General features: G+C 38.5%; 1 protein-coding gene across 2 annotated transcripts in view; it reads left to right on the top strand.

Moving 5' to 3' along the window:
• The window catches only part of LOC140235240 (alpha-N-acetyl-neuraminyl-2,3-beta-galactosyl-1,3-N-acetyl-galactosaminide alpha-2,6-sialyltransferase-like), a 116,265-nt gene that overhangs the window by 52,978 nt on the left and 40,715 nt on the right, over positions 1-22,572 (top strand). The window contains exon 6 of one of the 2 annotated variants that reach the window (XM_072315271.1): positions 13,072-13,118. The exons of the other annotated variant lie outside the window; for it this stretch is intronic. Coding sequence (XP_072171372.1) covers positions 13,072-13,118 — 47 coding nt within the window. The remainder of the gene's footprint in view (positions 1-13,071; positions 13,119-22,572) is intronic. 2 annotated transcript variants of the gene reach the window in all.

The following is a 22,572-nucleotide window of genomic DNA, read 5'->3' on the forward strand; positions in this document are numbered from 1 at the left end:
TTTTTCTTTATTTTTTGTCTAGAAGAACATTGAACAGTCAATTCATGTATCATTAATGTTAACCACAAAGCGGAGTGCCAGGAAAAGGAATGCCTCACATATATGCATTCCTTCAGGTTGTAAACAGCATGTAAATGGCATGAAAACAGTGACAATTGTCTAGAAGTTGTTTGTAAGTCAAAGATCCTTTGGATCATTGCAAAGTCATTATTTTATTTTTCGTTAATTTTTTTCTAAAAGAAAAACAGTGAACAGTCGATTAGTGTATTATCCAATGTTAACCATAACAATTATCCGTCATGTCCAGATGATGGGTGCTCCTATGAAAATGACCCACAAATATTTTTTATATTTTAGGAAAAATGGTCTCCAAAATAAGCTCAGATTGCATCACAGAGTGTTTAGAACCCCAGAACCCTGCCCTAAGGAACTGTGTGCATGTTTTTGTTTATTTCTTTCCTCTCAAAAAGTGTTCCCATTTCTGATTTTCAAATGTTGGCAAGTATAATATTACCCTGAACATATAATTATATGTATGTCAGTAACAAGTCAATGGAATGCATACTTAGCATGAAAAATGAAAATTTGTGGAATTGTTATTATTTTCTATATATTGTCTATACATGACATCATGAACTCTAGTAGTCTTCTCATCTGGCAATGACGGCAATAAAATTTCAAATATTCTGAACTTTAAAACAAATTGTCCGAGTCAAATTCATGAAATTCTTCCATCGAGATGTTTTCATTGCAACTGATTGACAAATTGCCCTACATTGATGTAAATAAGCACTGAATTGATCAGTGTTTTAGTTGTAGCCATGATAAAAGAAATCATGGGTGTTCATACTCGAGCAAGATTTGAACCTACGACCTCCTGATCTCCAGACAGGTGTCATCTCCACTTGGCCACCAAGCTTCCGCCCGACAGCAAGTGTTGGTTCTAATCTTTATAGCATGCAGATTTTTGTCAAACTTTCACTGATGTGTTCTACGAATATTGGCTCTTCTACTCAATCCACATTTTTATTTGGGTTTTGGTTTCCCGTAAGTTTTTACGTAAATGCCACATTCTTTATATAGATTTACTTGTGCGTAGTATTTTCAGCATTGACTCCAAAGATTACATTTGCTTCTATTTTAGCACTCTCACAACCTTCTTGAAAAAGAGAGCTACAACCCTTAGAGACTTTTGCTAAAATGGTTTAAAGGATGTTTGTGTTCACTTAAGTTTTGTATTGCTAAGGTATTTCTGATGAAATAAGAATCTAAAACATACATGTATGATGTATCATTAGACTGTCAGTAGTGCATGCATGGTTTAAAATAAAGTATACCTGTCTGTTTCTGATGGCATAAGAAACCCATTCTTTAGCACTTTGATTCATCTGTAACTCAAAAGCCTTTATGAATGAGTACTATTTCCATATTAGAAGCATGCTCATCTTCTCACAAACCATGTGTTGTTTTTTCTCAAGGAAGTTTTCCTTAATCTTTCATTATGTTCTACCATGTGAAGTCACTAATACACCTATGATCATCTTCAATACATGGTATCAACCTTTGTGGTGTAAACAGTATCTAATAATGTAATTGTTGAGCCTTTATCATGAAACGATAATATGAAATGTATTTCAAATTTGAAAATTTAGGGTTGAGTCAATATTGCTTTTGTGAAGTGAGTCTGTTCTATGTTTGAAAACAGATTTTTAATCCCACAGCCTATATATGGACTCACCTGGGAAATATCATGATCTCCTCCCATTCCCATCCCCCCCCCCAAAAAAAAAATGGTAAAAAAACACATCTGTAGACATTAACTTTAATTTGAAATCTCCTACATGTCAGCAATTTACCATTTATACTGGCAGATGATATTCATGCTTCCACCACGAAGTGTCGCCGGAGGCACTTTGTCATAGGGTTATCCGTCCATCCTCCTGTCCTTTCATCTTTACATTTATCTGTCCATAATCAAAGTTGTAGCATAATTTAAGAACTGTCCAAGAAAGCCAAATGAAACTTGGCATGTGTACTACATGTATGAGTAGACTTGCGCCTAATAACTTTTGAGCGCACATGGTCAAGGTGAAAGGTCAAGGTCAAATTCTTAAAATTTCACTATTTCCCCCATATCTCTGCAATGAGTGAAGATAATTTCATGAAACTTGATGTATACATGTATTACCAGATAGAAACTCTCTCTAAAAAAAGTTTTGGGCCATGGGGTCAGAGGTCAAAGGTAAGATGAAAATCCGTCGTGGGGTTTTCAAGAAGAAGATGAAAATGGAAAAAGTTAACGCACAACAGACGATGCACGACATGGTGTCTGGTAATACGTCGCATGACTCATGATGGGTCAAAGGTCATGTGAAAACATAATAGGTAGCATTCTTATGCTCACTTCACTCAAAGCTTCACTGACTGAAGAAGTTGAAATTAGTTCTCTCCCCCAGGTAAGAAACAGGACTTCCCCAAATGATTAAAGTTTGGTATTTTAAGTTGGGAGAAACAGGGGGCTGTTAAAACCTTAAAACTTGTGAGTCATTGGCTTGGTTGTGTTTGAAAGTGAGTTATCTTTTTAACATTTGGGTGAGGGCTGCCTGAACTGTAACTGATTTCATTATGTGTCATTGGGACAAACTCATTTTGATGTGTCACTGGGCAGTAAATTTGATTTGATTTTCACACATGTCTTCCCATTAACTATTCTTATAGATATTTTTAAATCTGCAATCAATTTTAAGTTTGTTTTAGTGTTTGATTCTCATCTGAAGTATTGTGTTCCATGCATGTACATTATTTCAGCCATAATTTCTATTCTGACTAACAACATCAATAGTTATTTTCCAACTCCTTCATTGTATTTGATCAGTCTTAATGTTGTTACTTTGTTGCATACTTTTTCCAGTTAGCTGCAGAACAAAATAAAAAAAGAAGAAAAATACATATACTTAGTATTTGTTTGCCAGTGTTCAAGGCAACATAATTCAAAATTGCAATAAAGAAATGTCAGAAGCATCATGGTGGGAAAATCAATGTCATATTCTAGCTAATTTGGGGTCCACTCTGAAGATATCATTTATCTTGCATAAAGCTGACCAAATCAATTATTTGTTTCCATTAAATCTCATAAGGTTTCTTTATTTTTAGTGCATAAATTGGCTGTAAGAGAATGAACACATTGAAAAACGATTGTTAGCCCTTTTCTAGAGCACTGACTACTACATGTACATTTCCTTTGTTAAAAGATGTATGTCACCTCTAATACAGGTCATTTAGGGTAGGAAGATGTAGGTTTTATTTAATGGCCAAAGGAAAGACATCACCGTAAAAGGTTTTAGATCATGTGTCGGGTCTAGTGGGATTTCCTGAAAAAGACTCTCTATAAGGTCCCAGTGGTATTTTGAGGGAAAATTGGGAACCACACTCTTTTACCTAATTAAAGTGTACTGAATCCGAGAAATTTGGCTCCAAGGTGAATTCATTGATCTTGACTACTGATATGCATGAACAAAATGGTGGCTGAATCACCAGAAATTGCAATTTGAGAGCTTGATTTTCTAGAATATCTGTGAAGTCACGAATTTCATTTAAAGGTAGGGAATCCCATTTGCATGCCTTAAATGAAGAGTTGTATAAATACAGTGGTATGTTGAAGAGAGTATCATTTTAGAAACTCCCATAAAGTATTGAAAGTGGAAGGTAAAATTTTGTACATTTTTATTAACCGTTAGATTTTGAACTGAATTTTTTTCGGGGCTCACCGTTAATTCCAGTACATTACTAGGCTACCTTTGCAGACCCATGCACTGCATGTGTGTCCATCATGTATATTTTGTGAAGAAAGTTCATCAAAACTTACAAACATTTCTATATACATTCTTGCCACACACTCTATATGTTATTACATCAGCTCTTATACTATTGAATTTGTGTTTATAGATAAAAAATACAGAAGATTGCAACAAAAAGGCTTAAGTGTGGCTGACACACAGAACTACTGAGTAGTTGAGTTTTGTGCATTATTCAAATTGTAGATAACTGTTGACTTCCAAATTTCTCAGCAGTGGCCTAAACAAGTCCCCTGAGGTTCATATTCAATGTTTTACAGCATTTTGGGAGGTTTGTAAAAGGTATCCCCTACCTTTAAATCTTAATATATTGAAGGGAATGCACTGTTGTATGGGTGAACAATTTTTTTAGGTACTAAATAGTTAATGTGTTTTATCAATATGTGCATTAATGCTCAAATATGCAAATAAGTGTCAACAGTACTGGAAGCATAATTTCCAGCATTCTTCTCTTTTTTTTTTTCTTTTGAAAAGGCACTTTTATTTTCATGAAATGTCATGGAATTGATACAGGAGATATTGCTGTATAATATCTATATAGGCAAAAGGGTGCACATTCAAAGGCACCCCTGTCAGAGATGCACAAAGTCACCCCTATCCCCACGGTAATACAGTTAACCTCGCATACCTCGAATTAGTCGGGACTGAAGAAAACGGTTCGAGGTACGCGAACTTCGAGGTACGCAAAGAAAGAAAGGAAAATAAAAACAAGTTGGTTTGGTTTTTACGAAAGGGCGAAATTGTTTTCTGTTAGATAGATGGCTCCTGAACCACTCTAAGCCCTTCACACGAATTCCATTATGACGTAATTTGCTAACTAGTATTTTATGGTTAATAGTGTTGAAAGCCTTTGAGAAGTTCAGGAAGATACCTACCATATGACAAAACTTATCTAATGCTTGTGTTGCTTTTTCTTCAAACGAAAGAAGAGCATGTGATGTGATATGGTTTTCATGAAAACCAAATTGGGAATCAGTAAATACATGATTTGCTTGGCAAAATCTAGATGTTCTAATACATATGATTCTTTCCAAAACCTTTGACATACCTGTAATAGAATGGGCCGATAATTGTTAACATCACTTTTATCCCCTTTTTTAAACACTGGAACAACTGTAGCTATTTTCATATTATCAGGCACAACACCAGTAGAGATTGATGAATTAAAAATATGAACAAGGGGATCAACAACATAAGCAATGATACTTTTCAGTAAACAGGTTTATCAATGCCATCAAAACCAGCATTTTTCTTATAATGAAGATCACATACAATTTTAAAAACTTTTCTATGAATTGATGCAAAAAATATTGAATTGGGGTTAGGTACATGTAAGAAGTCATTGATATTTTTCGCATCGGTTAAATACTCTGTGCTAAATTTTTACCAATTGAAGAGAAATACAGTTCGACCTTGATTATCCGGCCATTTCGGGACCGGTGCTCATCCGGATAAGCGAATTGGCAGGATATGGGAGACACAATGTTAATGTATATAGCTGCCGTCCAAGCTGCCGTCCCATTGCACTGGCAGCTAGGCAGGTAGCGTACCCCGCAACGGTGGTGTAATCTATGCTAGCCTGCGCAAAATTGTAGTCCCTTCTTCACAAAAATAAAGTATATCTTTATGTGAAAATCATACATGTTTTACCTCACTAGATATTGAGAAACCTATCATGCACATCTTATGAAATTAGTGAAATAGATCCATGAAAAGATGTTAAAGTCACTGTTTTTTGTCAATTTTTGGATGAAAAAAAAAGTCCTTCACTGCGTGAACGCATCCAGATTTTCGGATAAAAGGAGGTCAGATAATTGAGGTTGAACTGTACTCATTAAAAGTTTCATTTAAGTTGATAACATAACCCCATTTTATTTTTGAAATCTTAGAAATATTTTAAGATATATTCATTCCATCTTTAATAACTTTAAATGTAATTTTCATTTCATTTTTAAATAAATCAAGTTGATTTGTGTAATATCTCCTTTTTTGTATTTGAAGAACTTTTGTAAGAATGTACTTATGATTAACACATTTCAATCTAGTTTGCTCATAGGATTATGCATATGCAGTATATACCTATAAAAAGATGTTTTTTCTGTTAATCGATCTTAAAAATTGATTTTGTAATTCAAGGAAGTCTCAGGTTTTTTATCCTTTTTCTTTATCTTACATATTGGAATATGAATATATTAATTCAGATGTATTATTGGCATAAAATTATTAAAAGATTGATTTAGATCTTCAGTTCGAAAAACAGAAGAACAATCAACATTTTCTAAACTATTTAGAAAATTGTTAACATTTTCCTTGGTAAATATATGTTTACTTAAATGATTTTTAGAACTGTTTAGTCTATTTTTATAACAGAAAACATAAATACGGAATCATGATCAGATACATAGACATAATACCACCTGATTCCTGAGGAGAAATTCTATTAGCAAAAATGTTCTCAGTTCAAGTGGCACTAAATTCTGTGACTCAAGTGGGTTTTGAAATCATAGGCATGAAAGAGGCAGACATTAATAATTCAATAAATTCTTGTGATATATTCAAAGACTTGCACTCCATCAAATCAGTATTGAAATCACCAACTAAATACGAATCTTTATTAGCAAATGTTGGATCACTTAGTAAATCAAAGGAGGTACTAGGCGAGCCTAGTACCTCCTTGGTAAATCCTGCAGATAAATCATAAACTCATTGACACTTAGGGGTCTGTAAATGATGCCAGTCAAAATATTTTTACCAGTAATTCACATGTTAACAAATATTGTTGGATGATAATTTATGTATTCACTTTTTTCTGCAGCCCCACCTTCTTATTATAGGATAAAATCAGTGTTAATTTGTCATTTCTGTCAAGAATTTACAATTGATATAACAGACTGCAAGAATGGAAAAAGGTGGTAATATGCAGCCATTTGGTTTGTGTAAATTAGCTGGTCTGCACTGAGAATTTTACTTTGAGTGCCAGATTTTTTTTTTTCGTTTGTACTCGGTGTACTCAAATGATACAGTAAAGTCCAGTTTCCAACTTTTACTCCAAAATGCTGCTAGCCAAGAGTCACATTTTTTGAAAATCCCACCAGACTGTATGTAACATTGCAATAAATTTGTTTTGTTTTGTTTTGTGGGGGAGGATGAGAAGGAAGGCAGGGAAGGAGCAAAGGGAAAGAATGAGGTTTACAATGTAGCAGTGCCCATTGAAATCTTTTTTTTTTTTCCCTTTCCTGATGAATTGGCCGGGTCCAGTTTATTACCTACTGTAGCAGGGAGACAGAACACATCCATTGTATCAGGCCACTTATACCCCTTTTATATTGGCATCCTCGGATGTCACGCCAGACTCAAGTCTGGGATGAACATGGCGTGACTGCCCTCCCTAATCCTTATGTAAACACGAGGTACAGCCCGTGGTACCCTTTCATATTGATCTCGAACACAGCACGAACTCGGCACACGTTCCCATAGCAACCCACTGGGGACACGGTCCCATGATTACTTGCGGCCAGCTTCCCGCGCCTTTTTGTCGAGCCCATTGGAGGTGCGGGGAGACTAAGGGATCGCCTGCGGCGTCCGTCCGTCCGTCCGTAGTCCGTCCGTACGTCCGTCGTCTGTCCGCAACACTACAAAAACTTCAATAACTCTTTGCTCTGAGCTTCAATTGCAATCAAACTTTGAGGGAAGAGGGGTCATACAAAGTTTCACATTTTACCATATATGAAGGTCACCTCAAGGTCAAAGCTCACAGGCAGGGTCAATGAACTTTAGGGCCCAATGTTAAGTTTTTATGGCGCGTTTCTATTATGGGTCATAACTTTTGATCCATAACTCCATTTGTGACCAAACTTGGATGGTAGATGTCCTTGGGGAGTGGATGGTCACCACAAGGTCAATGGTCACAAGCATGGGTCAATGAACTTTTAGAGCCCAATGTTAAGTTTTTATGGCGCGTTTCTATTATGGGTCATAACTTTTGATCCATAGGTCCGTTTGTAACCAAACTTGGATGGTAGATGTCCCTTGGGGAGTGGATGGTCACCACAAGGTCAAAGGGCACAGGCAGGGGTCAATAAACCTTAAGGGCCCAATGTTAAGTTTTTATGGCACGTTTCTTTTTTGCCATAGATTTTTACCCTTTTATATCTCTTTTTATCTGTTATATCTCTTTTTTATGCCTCCGCAACGAAGTGGGCCGGAGGCATTATGTTTTCGGGTCGTCCGTCCGTCCGTCCGTCCCGTTTTGTTTTAGTCGATATCTCAAGAACCGTGTGGTGGTTTTACATCAAACTTGGTATGAGGTATATCCTTGGGGGATAATACTTTGTGTGGATTTTAGGGTCACAGGGTCAAAGGTCAAAGGTCACAGGTTATTTTGTGAAAAAAAAATTGAAATTTCATGTTTTTCTCCATATCTCGCAAATGGTTCAAGGTATCTTCATGGAACTTAGTATATATGCTTGTACCGATGGGCAGTGATTATCTAGGGAAGTTGGGGGTCCTGGGTCAAAGGTCAGGGGGGTCAAAGGTCAAGGTCAACTCCACAAAATATCACTACTTTCCTTAAAATGCAATATGCCTGAAGGTTTTTTTTTTTTAACTTGATGTATGGCATGTATTACCCAATATATATTTTTGGGGAAGTTTCTTGCCAAAAGGTCAAAGGTCAAAAGGTAAAAGGTCAAGTGAAAGTGCTAAATTGCACTTTTTCCTCCATATCTCGAAAGTAACTCAAGGTATCATCATGAAACTTACATATTTATGCATGTTCTACCTAACAGTGATTCTCTGTGGAACTGTGAGGTCAAAGGTCAAAGACCAGGTTTAGATAATGCTATTTTCCTATTTGATACTGAAATTATACTTTTTCTCAATACCTTGAAAATTACTCAATGCATAAACTTATAAAAGGGTCAAAAGTCAAGTAAAAATCATCAGTTCCCCAAATACCTGCACTCTGACATTTGAATAATTCATCCAATTGAACCTAGTTCTAGGAAAGTGAACATTCAGCACATTTGTGGCAAACCTGTCATTTTAATATTTTGCCAATTGTGTGAAACTGTCATCACACATTGTCAAGACATTGTACTATAGACCTATTAGGAGAACCGTGCATTATGGCGGAGGCATATCAGTCGCCGTAGCGATATATGTAGTTTTTAATCTGTTATATCCCATTCGCATACAATTTCTTGTACGCGAATGGGCGAGACACATTATGGCACTTGCCTTGTTTCATGAAAGCGACAGTCTGGCAGTCCACCAAAATGCCAAATCCACAAATTTTTCCAAATGCATTAAAACAATACATACATGTTACAGCTGACAGCAATCAGTACAGTGTATGTATAGCAACTGATGGCAGTCGTCAGTAATCATGTCAATTACTAGCGCAGACTGACCCAATTCTAAGCAGGCACACCTAATCGCTTTGCACTTTTACACGTGAAATGAGTGTAAACGTACGAAATAAAGCATAAATTACATTATTTTGTAGTCAACACATTTTTTTGTATTATTTAATCATTTGTTGTTCTTACAAATTTGATATCTCTGCAAGTCGGCAAACAATTTGCCATGGCATATAATATATAATGAATAAACGATCATTGTACATTGACAAAGCACACACATGTAACTGTATACATCCTAGGGCGCGCTCGCAGTTGTGTTTATCTGAGATTTCCGGATTCCGGTTGTATGCCGTGTCCGTTCATATTGGCAGCGTCTAGCACAAACACGGCACGTCCTCCAGAGGACATGCCATGTTTGTGCTAGACAGTCTAGCACGAACTTCACGTCGTGTTCATCCACTGGTCGTGCTGTGTTCACGCCGAGTTGAGCTTTCATATTGACAGTGGTCTGGGATGAACATGGCACGTCCTCCGGAGGACGTGCCATGTTTTTGGCCAATATTAAAGGGGTATTAGTTTGGATAAGAGGGTCCCAATGGCAGCAAATGTTTTCAGTAATGGGACAAATTGTATTTTTAGGGGGGATGGGCTGGTTCAAATGATTATCCATCAAAAACATTCAGAGAAACTTTTCTCTGATTCAGACGCTTTTGATTCACAACAAACTGTTAAGTATTCTGTATGGTAGATGCATCACACAGGGAGTGCAGAGCTGGTGGTGAAATTCAAAAATCCACACAAAGTTAACTTATCGTGGTTTCATAATGCAAGGTTAGCATGGTCAGGTCCTGCAAATATAAGCTTGCCTTGCAGAAAGAAAAAAACAACAACAACTGTCATGGTGAGAGTGTGATTTGTTGTGTTCTTGAGTACCATTGTTCTGCAACTTATCGGTTTTTATCAATTATAATGTTTGGTATGATCTCAGATTACCAGAGGGATAGTCCAGACTTTTAAAGAATCACAAATATTTGTGACTTAATGAATTATTTTCCGTGAGTTTATTACAGCATATTACATAGTGGGCATAGAAATGCTGATATGCCACTGTATGAATGGTCATGATTGATTGATTTCTTATATAAAACCTTACATGCATATATGGCAAAGTTAAACTAGAAGAAGTATGATGGAAAATACCATAATAAAAGTATTTGCTTTGTGTAATAACTTTGCTATGGATATAGTTCACATACTTGTAAGTACTTGACAGTGTATGTAAAAGATGTATTTCCTGAACCATTGTTGAAATTCTCTCACAACAGATATCCATGTTTTTGTCATCGTTTCATTTAACAATGTTTCTTTATTGGGATACAATCAGTACCTGTAAGTTTTGTGCCTTTTTTGTCTAAAGGTCAGTGTTTTTTGCTCACTTGAGCTGAAGCTATAGTAATCATTATAGTAATCATTGATGTGGTGCATTATCCATTGTGCATCATTCTTCTTGAAAACCCCAATGACAAATTCCACCAAATTTGACAGTAGCATCCCCAAGGTAATAGGGTCTCAGTTTGTTGAATGGGCCAAATGCCCGTCCCCACCCTGACACATATTCTAGTAATCTGTCCATGGACTTAAGTTAGTCAACAAATTTAAAGTTATGCATGTTTACGAATTATGTCAAAAGCCAAGGCAAAAGGGTCATTTTTCTTTTTTTTCTTTTTTGGGGGGGGGGGGGAGTAACAGATGTGTTCACAAGACCAAAGCAAGAAACGTAAATTAAAAGGAACAAAAAAAGAACTACTAGCATCTTCAGAACTGATCATCTGCTCTGCCCCAGGCTCATTCTCAGACATCAAGACTGACACTATCACATCTGCAGACAACAATTTTGGGCTGAAGGGGATGTGGGTTGAGGGCTTGCCTTGATCCAAGGAATTGGTGGTTTCCTAATAATGATTGCATGTAATGTGGTCATGTTACCATTCCACTTGTTGTATTTATTGATGTTACTGTACAAGTTTGCCATCCTTATTAACATTTGTTTCCAATTCCTTGCACCATCATGTCTGCCATCTCCCTCTATAAGTTGTACCTTTTCCCCTCTGTCCTTGCTTTTTCCAACACTTACGGCTTGGCAGAGAATCTCATCTGATCTCCACATGAAGGAAAAACCTTAGTTTCGTCAATACTTTGGTGGGAACTGTTGTTCTCCTCCACTAATCTTCTGAACTCCTTTCACATTCTCAAATTCAACAATGTAGCAAGGCTAAAATGTGTAAGCTTGCTACATTAGATTGAGGTATTGTGATGTGACACTGCACTACACTTGTGTATGATACACGTACATGCATTTTGGATTGTGCGGGCACTTAACCAGGAGTTTAGAAAGTCACTTTAGAAAAATCATGTAGATTCTGCGGTGAACAATTTACATGCCAAACTTTGCCCCAAACTTCACGAAGTTAGAAAAATCGCACTCTGGTTTGCAATCTTTCTCATGCTTAATTTTTCAAGGTTGCTAAGCACCTTTCACCCAAATTTTGCGATGTTGGAAAAAAATGTGAAGTTGCATTGCCAGTGTAAATGGCATAATGTCAAAGTTTTACCAAACTTAGCAGGTATTATCACTGGAGTGCTTGAAGATGTATTCATACAAATGGGCACCATTTCCCATTTCAGGGTCCCCAAGGGAACCCCCAAATTAATCTTTTGAAAAAAAATCATGAAAAACTAGACATTTTAGACCAAAATTCCTGTAAGTAGATATATTTGTGAGTGCAGTTGGAAGTTTGTTTATGTCAGACCCAGAGGTTTGGGCCCAGTGGGGGACCAATTTGGAGGCCAATTTTCACATTTTCAGGTCAAATTTGTTACCAAACTAAGCAGATGTTATCTTTTGCTAGGATGATAAAAAATATATTTCAACATACAGGCACCATGCCTCCCTGGGGGCTCCCCAGGGAACCCAGAGCCCCAATATAGAGAGTCTTTGATAAGATCTTTTTTTAATACCAGAAATGCTTTCAGTAAATACATTGGTTAGTATACTTTCAAGTTTATTTGTTTTGGATCCAGGGGTGGCCCCCTTGGGGCCTGTACCCAAATAAAAGTCCAGTTCTCACACTTTTATCTTCATAAGAATATAGTGAATTTTCACCAAACTAGAAGGATGATGATATATGTTTAGTCAGGCAGACACCATGCCCCCTGGGAGACCTTAAGGGCATCCCAAAACCCTCCAATTATAATCTTTTTAAAAATCTCGTTCTTGAGAACCAGAAATTATCAAATCATCACTATGAGTAAGTACATTTTTGAGTATGCTTTCAAGTTTTTCATGACAGAACCTGGGGTGGCTCCTTGGGGCTGTGACCAAATTGGGGGCAAGTGTTCACATTTTGATCTTTTTCTTTTTTTTAAATACTTCGTCAAATTCCTACAAACTAGGCAGGCATTATTGCCGGTGTGATAGAATATGCACATGGGCAACATGTGCCCCAAGCCTCCTAGTTTGCTATGTTATCCTCAGGTAACAGTCTGCAAAAATGGCTGGAAGGGGAACTTGAGATACTCATATCAGCACTTTAGTTTAAAATTCTTTGGGTCTCTTGTATCTTGTACTGCTTGCCACAAATTGTCATTGCTAGGTAACAGATCAGTTTGCGTGAAATAGCAACAAAACCGTGAATTGAACTATAAGATTCACTTTATGTCTTATGTTTAGGTATCAAATCTCCCGGTGTTACAAAGTATTTCATATGTTTAGAAAGACCTGTTAAATGTGACATAGGAGAAAGAAGTATTTCAAATTTACCCCCCCAAAAAATAATCTGTGTTTGCATTTTTAGGTTTAAAGTATTTCCAAAGAGGTGGTTACTCAAGAAAAGGAGAAAGCGTAAGTCACTCTTTGCTATGTATCTTTCTTTTTTTTTAACATATTTTATCCTCTGTTTATCTTCCTTTACCAAGTTCTAAATGATTATTATTTTGTTTAAGTGCAAACCGTTTGAACTTTGAAAGTATAAAACTATGTACTATTTTGATACTTTAAATCAATGAATATATGTAATACAGATGGTCTTATTTGTGCCCTATTAATATTTAGCAACTTGTTTCACATGATTTTGTTGGTAAAGTCATTCAAAAGAAGATTGATTATTCCTAACTGCAAATGGTATAGAAATAGCATAGTAGAAGATCAAAAATACATTGTGAAAATAATAAGAACAGTTTTTCAATGCACATTTTTTCCTGTTGAGCCTGGAATTTGTTGTGATTATTTTTTTATGTGTATGTGCTTGATTTTGATTTTTGTAATGAGCTCAATATTGAATTTGAGTTTTGCTTGAAATTTCAAATTTATAACAATTATCCTTGTGTGATATGATTGTTTTAGAGTCATTTTTTTTTCTGTGCTGTGCTTATGTGATATTATTGCTTTAGATATTCAGATGTATTATATGAGGCAGGATTGTATCATTACCTGTAAGATATATAACTTGTAACTGTATAAAATTGCTTGTGCGATATTCATGCTTGGTATTAGCCACAGTTGCAAAGGCTGTGTAGATGTCTCAACAAGAAAAGAGGTGAACATCTTTTTTTTTTCATGGTTCTCACTGCCTTTTGTATTCTTAACTTTGATTATGTAGCCTTCACATGCAAGGCATAGCAATAGCCTTAAGCTAACCAAAGTTATTAAATTTAACTGGAAAAAAAACTTTTGTAAGTACTTCCTGTCTTACCTTACGGTATCATGTAACAAAGGACATATTTTCAGAGTGCGTAGGTGTGTTTCTTCATAAACTTTGGATGTACAAGAAAGAGCACAGCAGACCTGATTGAACTCACAAGGTACTCACAATGCACTACACACACTTACACACACACACACACAGAACGTTTAATCAAACCTTGGTTCAATTCTTTTTGAAGTCTGAGCTGCTGGAGCGGGGGTATTAGACCCCGTTTACAGTGCGAGGCTCGGCCGTGGCCGAGCCCTATTTCATTTCAGTGTAAACGCGCAAAAGGCCAAATGCGAGGCCAAAATTGGCCGCGCATTTGGCCACGCTCTGGAGGTGGTCTCGGCCTCTTCTTGGTGTAAACGCAAACTGGGCCAAATGCGCGGCCAAATTTAGTCTGGCTTCCAGACCCTCTGCCCGTACTATTTCGCTTTTCACGATATTAACCCCCTCAACGTCGAAAACCAGTATAGTTTAAGGTGGTTTTGTCCTGCAAAGGATTTTTCCTTCGGCAAAGGCCTTTGCCCGATCGGCGACTTCGTCGCCAAGGAATCCAGTTGGCAAAGGGTCTGAAAACCAGGCTATACCAAATTGTGTTTGTTTACAAGCAGAGTGCCACTATGACAAAATATTGAAAGGTTTGAATCAAAAGCGCGGCCGAGCCCGGCAGTGTAAACGGACAAAATTGCAGGGCTCGGCCTCGCAATTGAGGTTGGGCTTGGCCGCGGCTCGGCCGTGGCTCGGCCCAGCCCCGCACTGTAAACGGGGTCTAGGTCACCTTCAGGAAAATAGTGATTTTAAATAAAAATGGTATGTTCCAGGCAGAGATAAAATTAGATATGGTTTTGAAAATATTTATCTATCTGCAGATAACATTAAGGTATGTGTTGTCAGAAGGGTGAACAAAGGATATGTTCAGTAGCTCTTGTTTCATCAGTGATGAGCTTACCAACAGGTTCATAGTACTGAGAGTAGAATGAAGATGCATAGTCAACTGTGCATATGTCAAATAATCAGCTAATTCAATGAAAATAAGAAGTCCCAAATTTATCCATATCCTTGCATGTGTTATTCCTCCTGTACAAGTTTATATTGCTGGATTCTGAAATGGCGGGTACTCAGACTCACGACAATGAATGAAGACCAAGAGGGTATGTGTGAGGAATGCGGGAAGAGGTTTAAGGGGAAGAGAGGTATGGCAGTTCACAGGGCAAGAATGAGCTGTGGAAGAGTGGCAGTAGGGCATGATTGCACTGGCACTGAGCTGGGTGAGACAGTGGGAGGTCCTAGTCAGGTTCAGACCACAGAGCCAGAGACCCTCAGCTTGCCCTACATGCTGTGTTCGAGCGGAAGGAGCAGATTGCATGGCCACCGGCAAGTTCCAAAAGTGACATCAAGCTTGCGGGAGTTTTGGAAGTGGAATTGGTTGGGAGTGTTGAGAAGAAGATGCGGTGTGTTGGAGGAGTTGTGTTATGGGGCGTGTGCAGAAGAGTTTGGGATAAAGCCTGTGGGTAGTGGAGGTGTAGGGAGTGTGGAGGGGGATGTTGGAAAGTCAGAGTCAAGGAGAGAGCATTTGATGGCCCAATTGAGGGCAGAGAAGAAGAGCTTAGATCGTAGGTGGAGGCAGGCAGACGGGGAAAGAGCTAGTCTGAGGAGTCTGTATAAGGACTTGAAGAAGAGGTATCAATGCAGATGTGAGGAGAGCTGAATATCAGTGTACGAAGTGGAGGAGAGGGAGAGGAGGGAGTTTTATAGGAATCTGCACAAGTTCACAAAGATGCTGTTTGAGGAAGGGGTATCAGGAAACTTGGAGGTGTCAAAGGAGGAGCTGGGAAAGCTGGAAAAGGAGAGAGGAGCCTTTTGTTAGAGTGCCAGGGCAGTTGAGGCCACAGGAGCCAGAGGTCAGCTTTAATTTGAGTGAATTGAAGTTGTAGGAGGTTGAAGCCGTAGTTAGGAAGGCCCAAGCTGGGAGTGCAGCTAGGCAGAATGGCTTGTCCTACAAGTTGTTCATGTACTGTCCCCGTGTCCAAAGGGTGTTGTGGCGGATCCTTAGGTGCTATGGCGGGAGCAGATTGTTCCAGCCAGCTGGTGTGCTGCAGAAGGGGTGTATATCCAAAAGGAAAAGGACGCCAAGGGCATTGGCCAGTTAAGACCAATTTCGCTTCTTAACGTGGATGGTAAGATCCTTTTTAGTGTCCTAGCAAGGTGGCTGTCAGAGTTTGTGATGAAGAACTGGTTTGTGGACACCTCTGCAGAGAAGGCAGGGATCCCGGGTTTCCCTGGATGTACGGAGCACGTCCAGATGATTTGGGAGTCAATTCAGAGATGCAAACATGAGGAGGAAGATGTGGATGTTACCTGGTTGGACCTTACAATCAGTGCCTCAGTTTTGCTCTGGAGTTTTTCTGGGTTCCTAGGGTGATCCGAGAGATGGTGCAAAGCTACTACAGCCAGTTTAGGATGAGATTCACGACCCAGACTAATACGACGGAATGGCAGGTGTAGAGATTGGCATTCCGATGTGGTGCCCAGTCTCACCGCTGCTGTTTGTGCTGGAGATGGTGTTAACCCAGTGTGTGGCTTCGAGAATTGAGGGGTTGACACTGGCTGCAAAGGTAGTTGTGCCTTCAGTGAGGGCTTTCATGGATGACCTCATCATTGTGTCTGGCAATGAGACCCAGGTTGAAGATGGGCTTCACAGGTTAACGGAGTTGGTGGCCTGGACATGGATGAAGTTCAAGGCCAAGAAGTGCTGCTCCGTGTCAGTGCAAAAGGGAAAGGTGGTTGCGAGGGGGTTTCAGATTGGGACAGATGATATACCTCAGGTTAGTTGGCAGGGGGTAAAGAGCCTTGGGCGATGGTAGGAGGGCAAGTGGAATGATAGACATAAAGGTGTTCAGATCTATGACAAAGTGATGGAGTGGCTGAAGAGGGTGGACAGGACGCTCATCCCTGGGAATGCGAAGTTGTACTGCCAGTTTAGCTTGCTACCACGGATTATATGGCAACAGCAGGTGTACGAGGTGGCGGTGTCCAGGGTTGAGAAGATGCAACAGAAGATAACTTGTACTACCGGAAGTGGTTAGGTGTTGAGAGAATGCTTACAGATCTGGCGTTTTGCAGATCAGGCAAGCTGCAATTGCCTATGACATCAGTGGTTGAGGAGTTTAAAGCTGGCAAGGTTAGGCTGGTGATGATGATGAGGGAGTCAAAGGACCAGATGCCAATAGCAGGAGTTAGGCCAGCAATCCACCCAGGGAGGAAGTGGAGGGCTGAGGAGGCTGCAGATGTGGCAGTAGCAATAGCAAAGTGGAAGGAGATGTGGGGTGCTGTTCAGGGGGGCAGAATGGGGTCAGGTTTCATCAGGGTGTGAGATGGTACAGCAAATAAGGCAGGAAGGGTAGGAGGGATTTGGCGGTGGAGGCAGTCAAGGAGAAGGAGGAGGAGTACCGCTTTGCCAGGGCTGTACAGCAGGGAGTACAAGAGGCGTGTACTCAATTGGAAGGGGTGGAGCAGAGGAAGGTGTCATCAGGGTTCTCGCCAGGAATTTTCTCACGCTTTCTCAATGTTTATATCGGCACATATACCCGCTTTTCTTGGGGGTGGGTACGGGGGGGGGGGGGGTTCCCCCCGTGCGGAAGACTTTGCTAATGCTCAATACAACACAGATAAATCGCCGCTAAAATGCTGCCAAATGATACATTTTCACAGAGATGTTATGAGTGGGCAGCAGTTCGTAAATAAATGAAAGGTAGGTGCTGATGGTGAAGGGTCTGTTTTCTTTTAGGTCTTTCCTGTTTCACTGTAACAATATTAGCCGTCCTAAGTAACACCACTGCATCGCTTGTCGTGATCACAAGTCTGTCGCTGTGTGGTGTTTTTGCTTTCTTGCAGTCCGGTCGACCACGTTGGAGACCTACTGCATGCAGATGCGCGAGAAGCGAATCCTATGTATTACACAATCATGTTGGTTCACATCGCTCATGAATGTTAGCGGAGCGAGTAATTTCGGGTCCTCGTTGCACTTTCCTTTCTGGGTATTTGGCCATGACATAAAAGAAATATCATACTGGTACCTCCCTGATTAGACAAGTGATGGTCGTTATTCTGAAGGTTTGTTTAGTCCCAAGGTGAAATGATTTATTACTAGTAAGTACTCCAAAGGTTCGTTAATCCAAAAAAAAAAAAAAAGGTCTGTATACTATAAATGAACGTTGGAAATAACAAAATTGATTTCATTTGGAAATAAACGAACATTTTTTTTCTTAATCATTTTCCGATTAACAAACGTTCAGAATGAAGAATCTAGTATTATTTTATCGTTATTATTTCTTTCGGAGGAATGAACCTTCAGGGTAACAAAACTGTAACCATTTTGGGGCCGTCGTTTTGTTCTGAAATTTCACTGGCAGAACGTTCGAAATAAAACTGATTTCGTTTTAAAATAAACAAACATTTTTTCTTTATTTTCTGATTAACGAACCTTCAGAATGAAGAATCTAGTATTATTTTAGCATCATTATTTCTTGTTGAGCAACAAACCTTCAGAGTAACAAAACTGTGCTAACCGTTTTGGGGCCGTCGTTTTTTTTCCCGAAATTTCACTGGCAGAACGTTTCGAAATAACAAAACTAATTGCGTTTGGAAATGAACGAACATTTTTTTCTTTATTATTTTCCAATTAACGGACCTTCAGAATGAATCTAGTATTATTTTATTAGAATTATTTCTTTCAGAGTAACAAAAATGTAACTGTTCTGGGGCCGTCATTTTATTCTGAAATTTCACTGGCAGAACGTTCGAAATTACAAAACTAATTTCGTTTGAAAATAAACAAAACATTTTTTCTTTATTATTTTCCAATTAACGAACCTTCAGAAAAAGGAATCTAATATCGTTTAATTATCTGTATTTCTTTCGGGGGAACGAACCTCCAGAATAACAAAACTGTACTAACCATTTTATTCCGAAATATCACTGGCAGTTTGCTGCTGATGACCTATTGGCATTGGCGGAATTAACATCTTTCCTTTAATTATCTTTAGGCTGCGTTTATCTTACTTGAGAGAGAGAATCACGTTTCAAGGCACGTTTGGAATGGTGTTTGCAAACATGGTTTGAAAACATCGTTAACTTTCACTACATCAAGAACTGATCTGGAAGCAGAACAATTTAAATGTGTTTAAAAAATTTAAAACTGCGTCATAAATATATATAAGCTGACATTGCTATAGAGAATTTGCTCTCTCCTCTAAAAGAAATGAACAAAAGATGCCGAGCATGGAATGTCAAAATCTGAAGATGGAACTTTTGCGGGGGGAAACTCCCCTTATAAAGACAAGGAAAGGAGCACCCCCTATAAAATAATGTTTGGTTGTTCACTTCACAATGTTGGCCTCTGTGTGCAGTCCTCCTGCATGATTAATTTTACGCGGGAAAAGCGTATCTCCTTGAAGCAAGAGCATGATTTAAAAAAAATGAATAAACAACCAAAAAAACAAAAACTTCCGTAATAAACATTAACAATAATACATTAATACGCTGAAAACTTATAAATGAATCCCAACAGATCCATTTTTCACACGACAGTTGCAGTGATTGGGACAGAGAAGGAATGGAAGTACGGAGTGGAAAGGAGAGCAGACGTCATATCGGTGATGGAGAACAAATAGTTCAATAATGAACTGGAAGAGAGAGAGAGGGGGAGAGGGCTCACAACTCCGCCAATCTACTGATCATTACCTAAATTAAATTATATATTCCTTGTATTATTATCAAAATTTCCTAAAAAATATAATTCAAGTCCGTTCATATCTTTTTGAGTTATTTTGAAAGAAAAAAACATGAACCCCTTGGTGGTGATGCTAAGTGATGCTGGTGTAGAGGGGGAAAAAAAAGACAGCTTGCTCAACAGATGCCTGCTTCTTTCAATTTATTTTCTCCACTGTCATTCGTATCTTTTCTCCTCCTATGAATCCGTGCCATGAACGATGAACAACAACAACAGAAGGTTTCTGAAGCTGCAATAAAAAAAAGAAATATGTACTTGTAGCAAATTATCTACACTTTGCAAGTTGAAGCAAGTTAATGTTCGTAATGAAGAATAACAAAACAAAACAAACTAGAAATGTCGCTTTGGCGACTGGTATGCCTCCGCCATAATGCATGATTTTCCCAATAGGTCTAGATAGTACATGTGGACACTGTGTGATTACATTTTCACAAAATTGGCAAAATATTGGAATGACAAGTTTGTCACAAATGTGTTGAATGTTCACCTTCCTTGACGTAGGTTTAATTGGATGAATAGGAGAGCATGTATCTAGGGATTTAAGGACTTTAACTTGACTTTGAACCATTCATACATTTAGGCATTGAGTAATTTTCAAGGTACAGGTGTGGAGAAAAAGTGCAATTTCTGAATTGAATAGTAAATTGTTACCATTTTCATCTGGCCCTTGACCCTAAAATTCATGAGATAATTACTTTCAGGTAGAACATGCATAATATGTACATGTACTAAGTTTCAAGGTAACTTGAGCCACTTCCGAGATATGGAGGAAAAAGTTAGTTCAGCACTTTCAATTGATCTTTGACCTTTTGACCTTTGAGGCAAAAAGAGAAAAAAAAAAAACTTTCCAGAGAATTTCTATCAGGTTACACACGCATATACCAAGTGTAAAAAAATAACCCTGCTGGCATTGCATAAATATGAGGGTAATAGTAAAATTTTGAAGTCTTGCACTTGACCTTTGACCCCTGACCTTTGACCCCATGAACCCTACATTCTCTAGATAATTACTTCCAGTCAGTACATGTATATACTATGTTCCATGAAGATACCTTGAACAATTTTCCAAGGTACAGAGAAAAAAAAGAAGTTTTAATATTTCTACTTGACCTTTTGACCTTTGACCTCATGACCCAAACTTTCACCAGAGAATCTTAATTGGGTAATACATGTATACACTAAGTTCCAAGAAAATATTTTTAGGCATTCAATAGATATGGTGGAAATAGTGAAATTTTATGTATTTGACCCTGACCTTTTGACCTTTGACCTTTGACCTCATGACCCAAACTTTCACCAGAGAATCTTAATTGGATAATACATGTATACACTAAGTTTCAAGAAAATATCTTCAGGCATTCAATAGATGTGGTGGAAATAGTGAAATTTTATGTATTTGACCCTGACCTTTTGACCTTTGACCTTTGACCTCATGACCCAAACTTTCACCAGAGAATTTTAATTGGGTAATACATGTATACACTAAGTTTCAAGAAAATATCTTCAGGCATTCAATAGATATGGTGGAAATAGTGAAATTTTATGTATTTGACCTTGACCTTTTGACCTTTGACCTTGAGCATGTGCACCCAAAAGTTGATGGGCACAACTTCACCCCCTAATACACATACATGCCAAGTTTCATTAGGATACCTCAACAGGTTTCGATAGTTACCTTGTCCACAAAATTCATTACGGACGGACGGAAGGACGGACGGACAACCCGAAAACATAATGCCTCCGGCACCACTTCGTGGCGGAGGCATAAAAATGACAGAAGGCAATGGGAAACTTGATATATCGTGGCCTGTGGAAATTTCCACGAAAGCCAGGTGTCAGATGAATGAATGCCGCGCGTACTCCTACATTACTTCAGTGGTCGTAAACAGTGTGTAAATAGCATGGGAACCAGCTGGGAACAGCGATGAATGATTAGTCATTGATTTTCTGCTCATGTAGGCCCCTTTAAACTGTTCACCTTAATAAGCCAAGCCAGACTTATGTTGACCTTGAAAGATCATCATGACAGAATTACTAATTTCGGCCAGGAGAAGGAAAATGGAATATTAACGAATGACGTTTACGAATCCATAGTAAGTGAAAAGGCTCAAATGGAATGCATGGCTTTTTCATAAAAATATAATCCACTGAAACTATGGAAAAAAAAAGTGCTTACTCCAGAGCACTTTACGGAAGATGAAAGTAATTTTCCCTATGAAAGATGAAAGATTTCATAGCCACTCAGCATGCTTTGAACGCATTCATTTTCGCATTACTGCCGATGGCCAGCTTACTTAAAACGTAGTGGAATTGATATGAATCCTGCAAAAATATGACACAAAATAAAAATAAAAAATCCTGGATCCTGACAGTGGATCACCGGTGGTAATCCGATCACTACCAAAATTTAATCATCTGTACCTTGCGCTATTACCAACCAGCTGTTTCTAAAAATTTCATCCCAATCTGTTCGCAAATTTTGACTTATTTTGCGAATAGAGAGACACACTGACAGACAAATGAACAAACAAACCAAAGCAGCAAAAAATACAACCATCTTTGGTGCAGGTAATGGGCATGCATTTTATATTGTCTGTTTTTGTATAACCCAACAAGGAGCGTGACAACAAGCGAGCACGTGTCAGCCTTCCTCGGCCTCACTCACTCTCCTTCACACTTTTTCTTTCCGTCCTCTCTCCATCTCTCACATGCATATCACACACACAAGAGTGGCACGCAAAGGCAGGCGGTTGTCTATGACTAGGTGCAACTTCGAACTGCTGTGCATGTTGATCCCGAATCAGATCATGACTGTG

The sequence above is a fragment of the Diadema setosum genome, chromosome 11 (assembly GCF_964275005.1).
Source record: "Diadema setosum chromosome 11, eeDiaSeto1, whole genome shotgun sequence".
Lineage (NCBI taxonomy): Eukaryota > Metazoa > Echinodermata > Echinoidea > Diadematoida > Diadematidae > Diadema > Diadema setosum.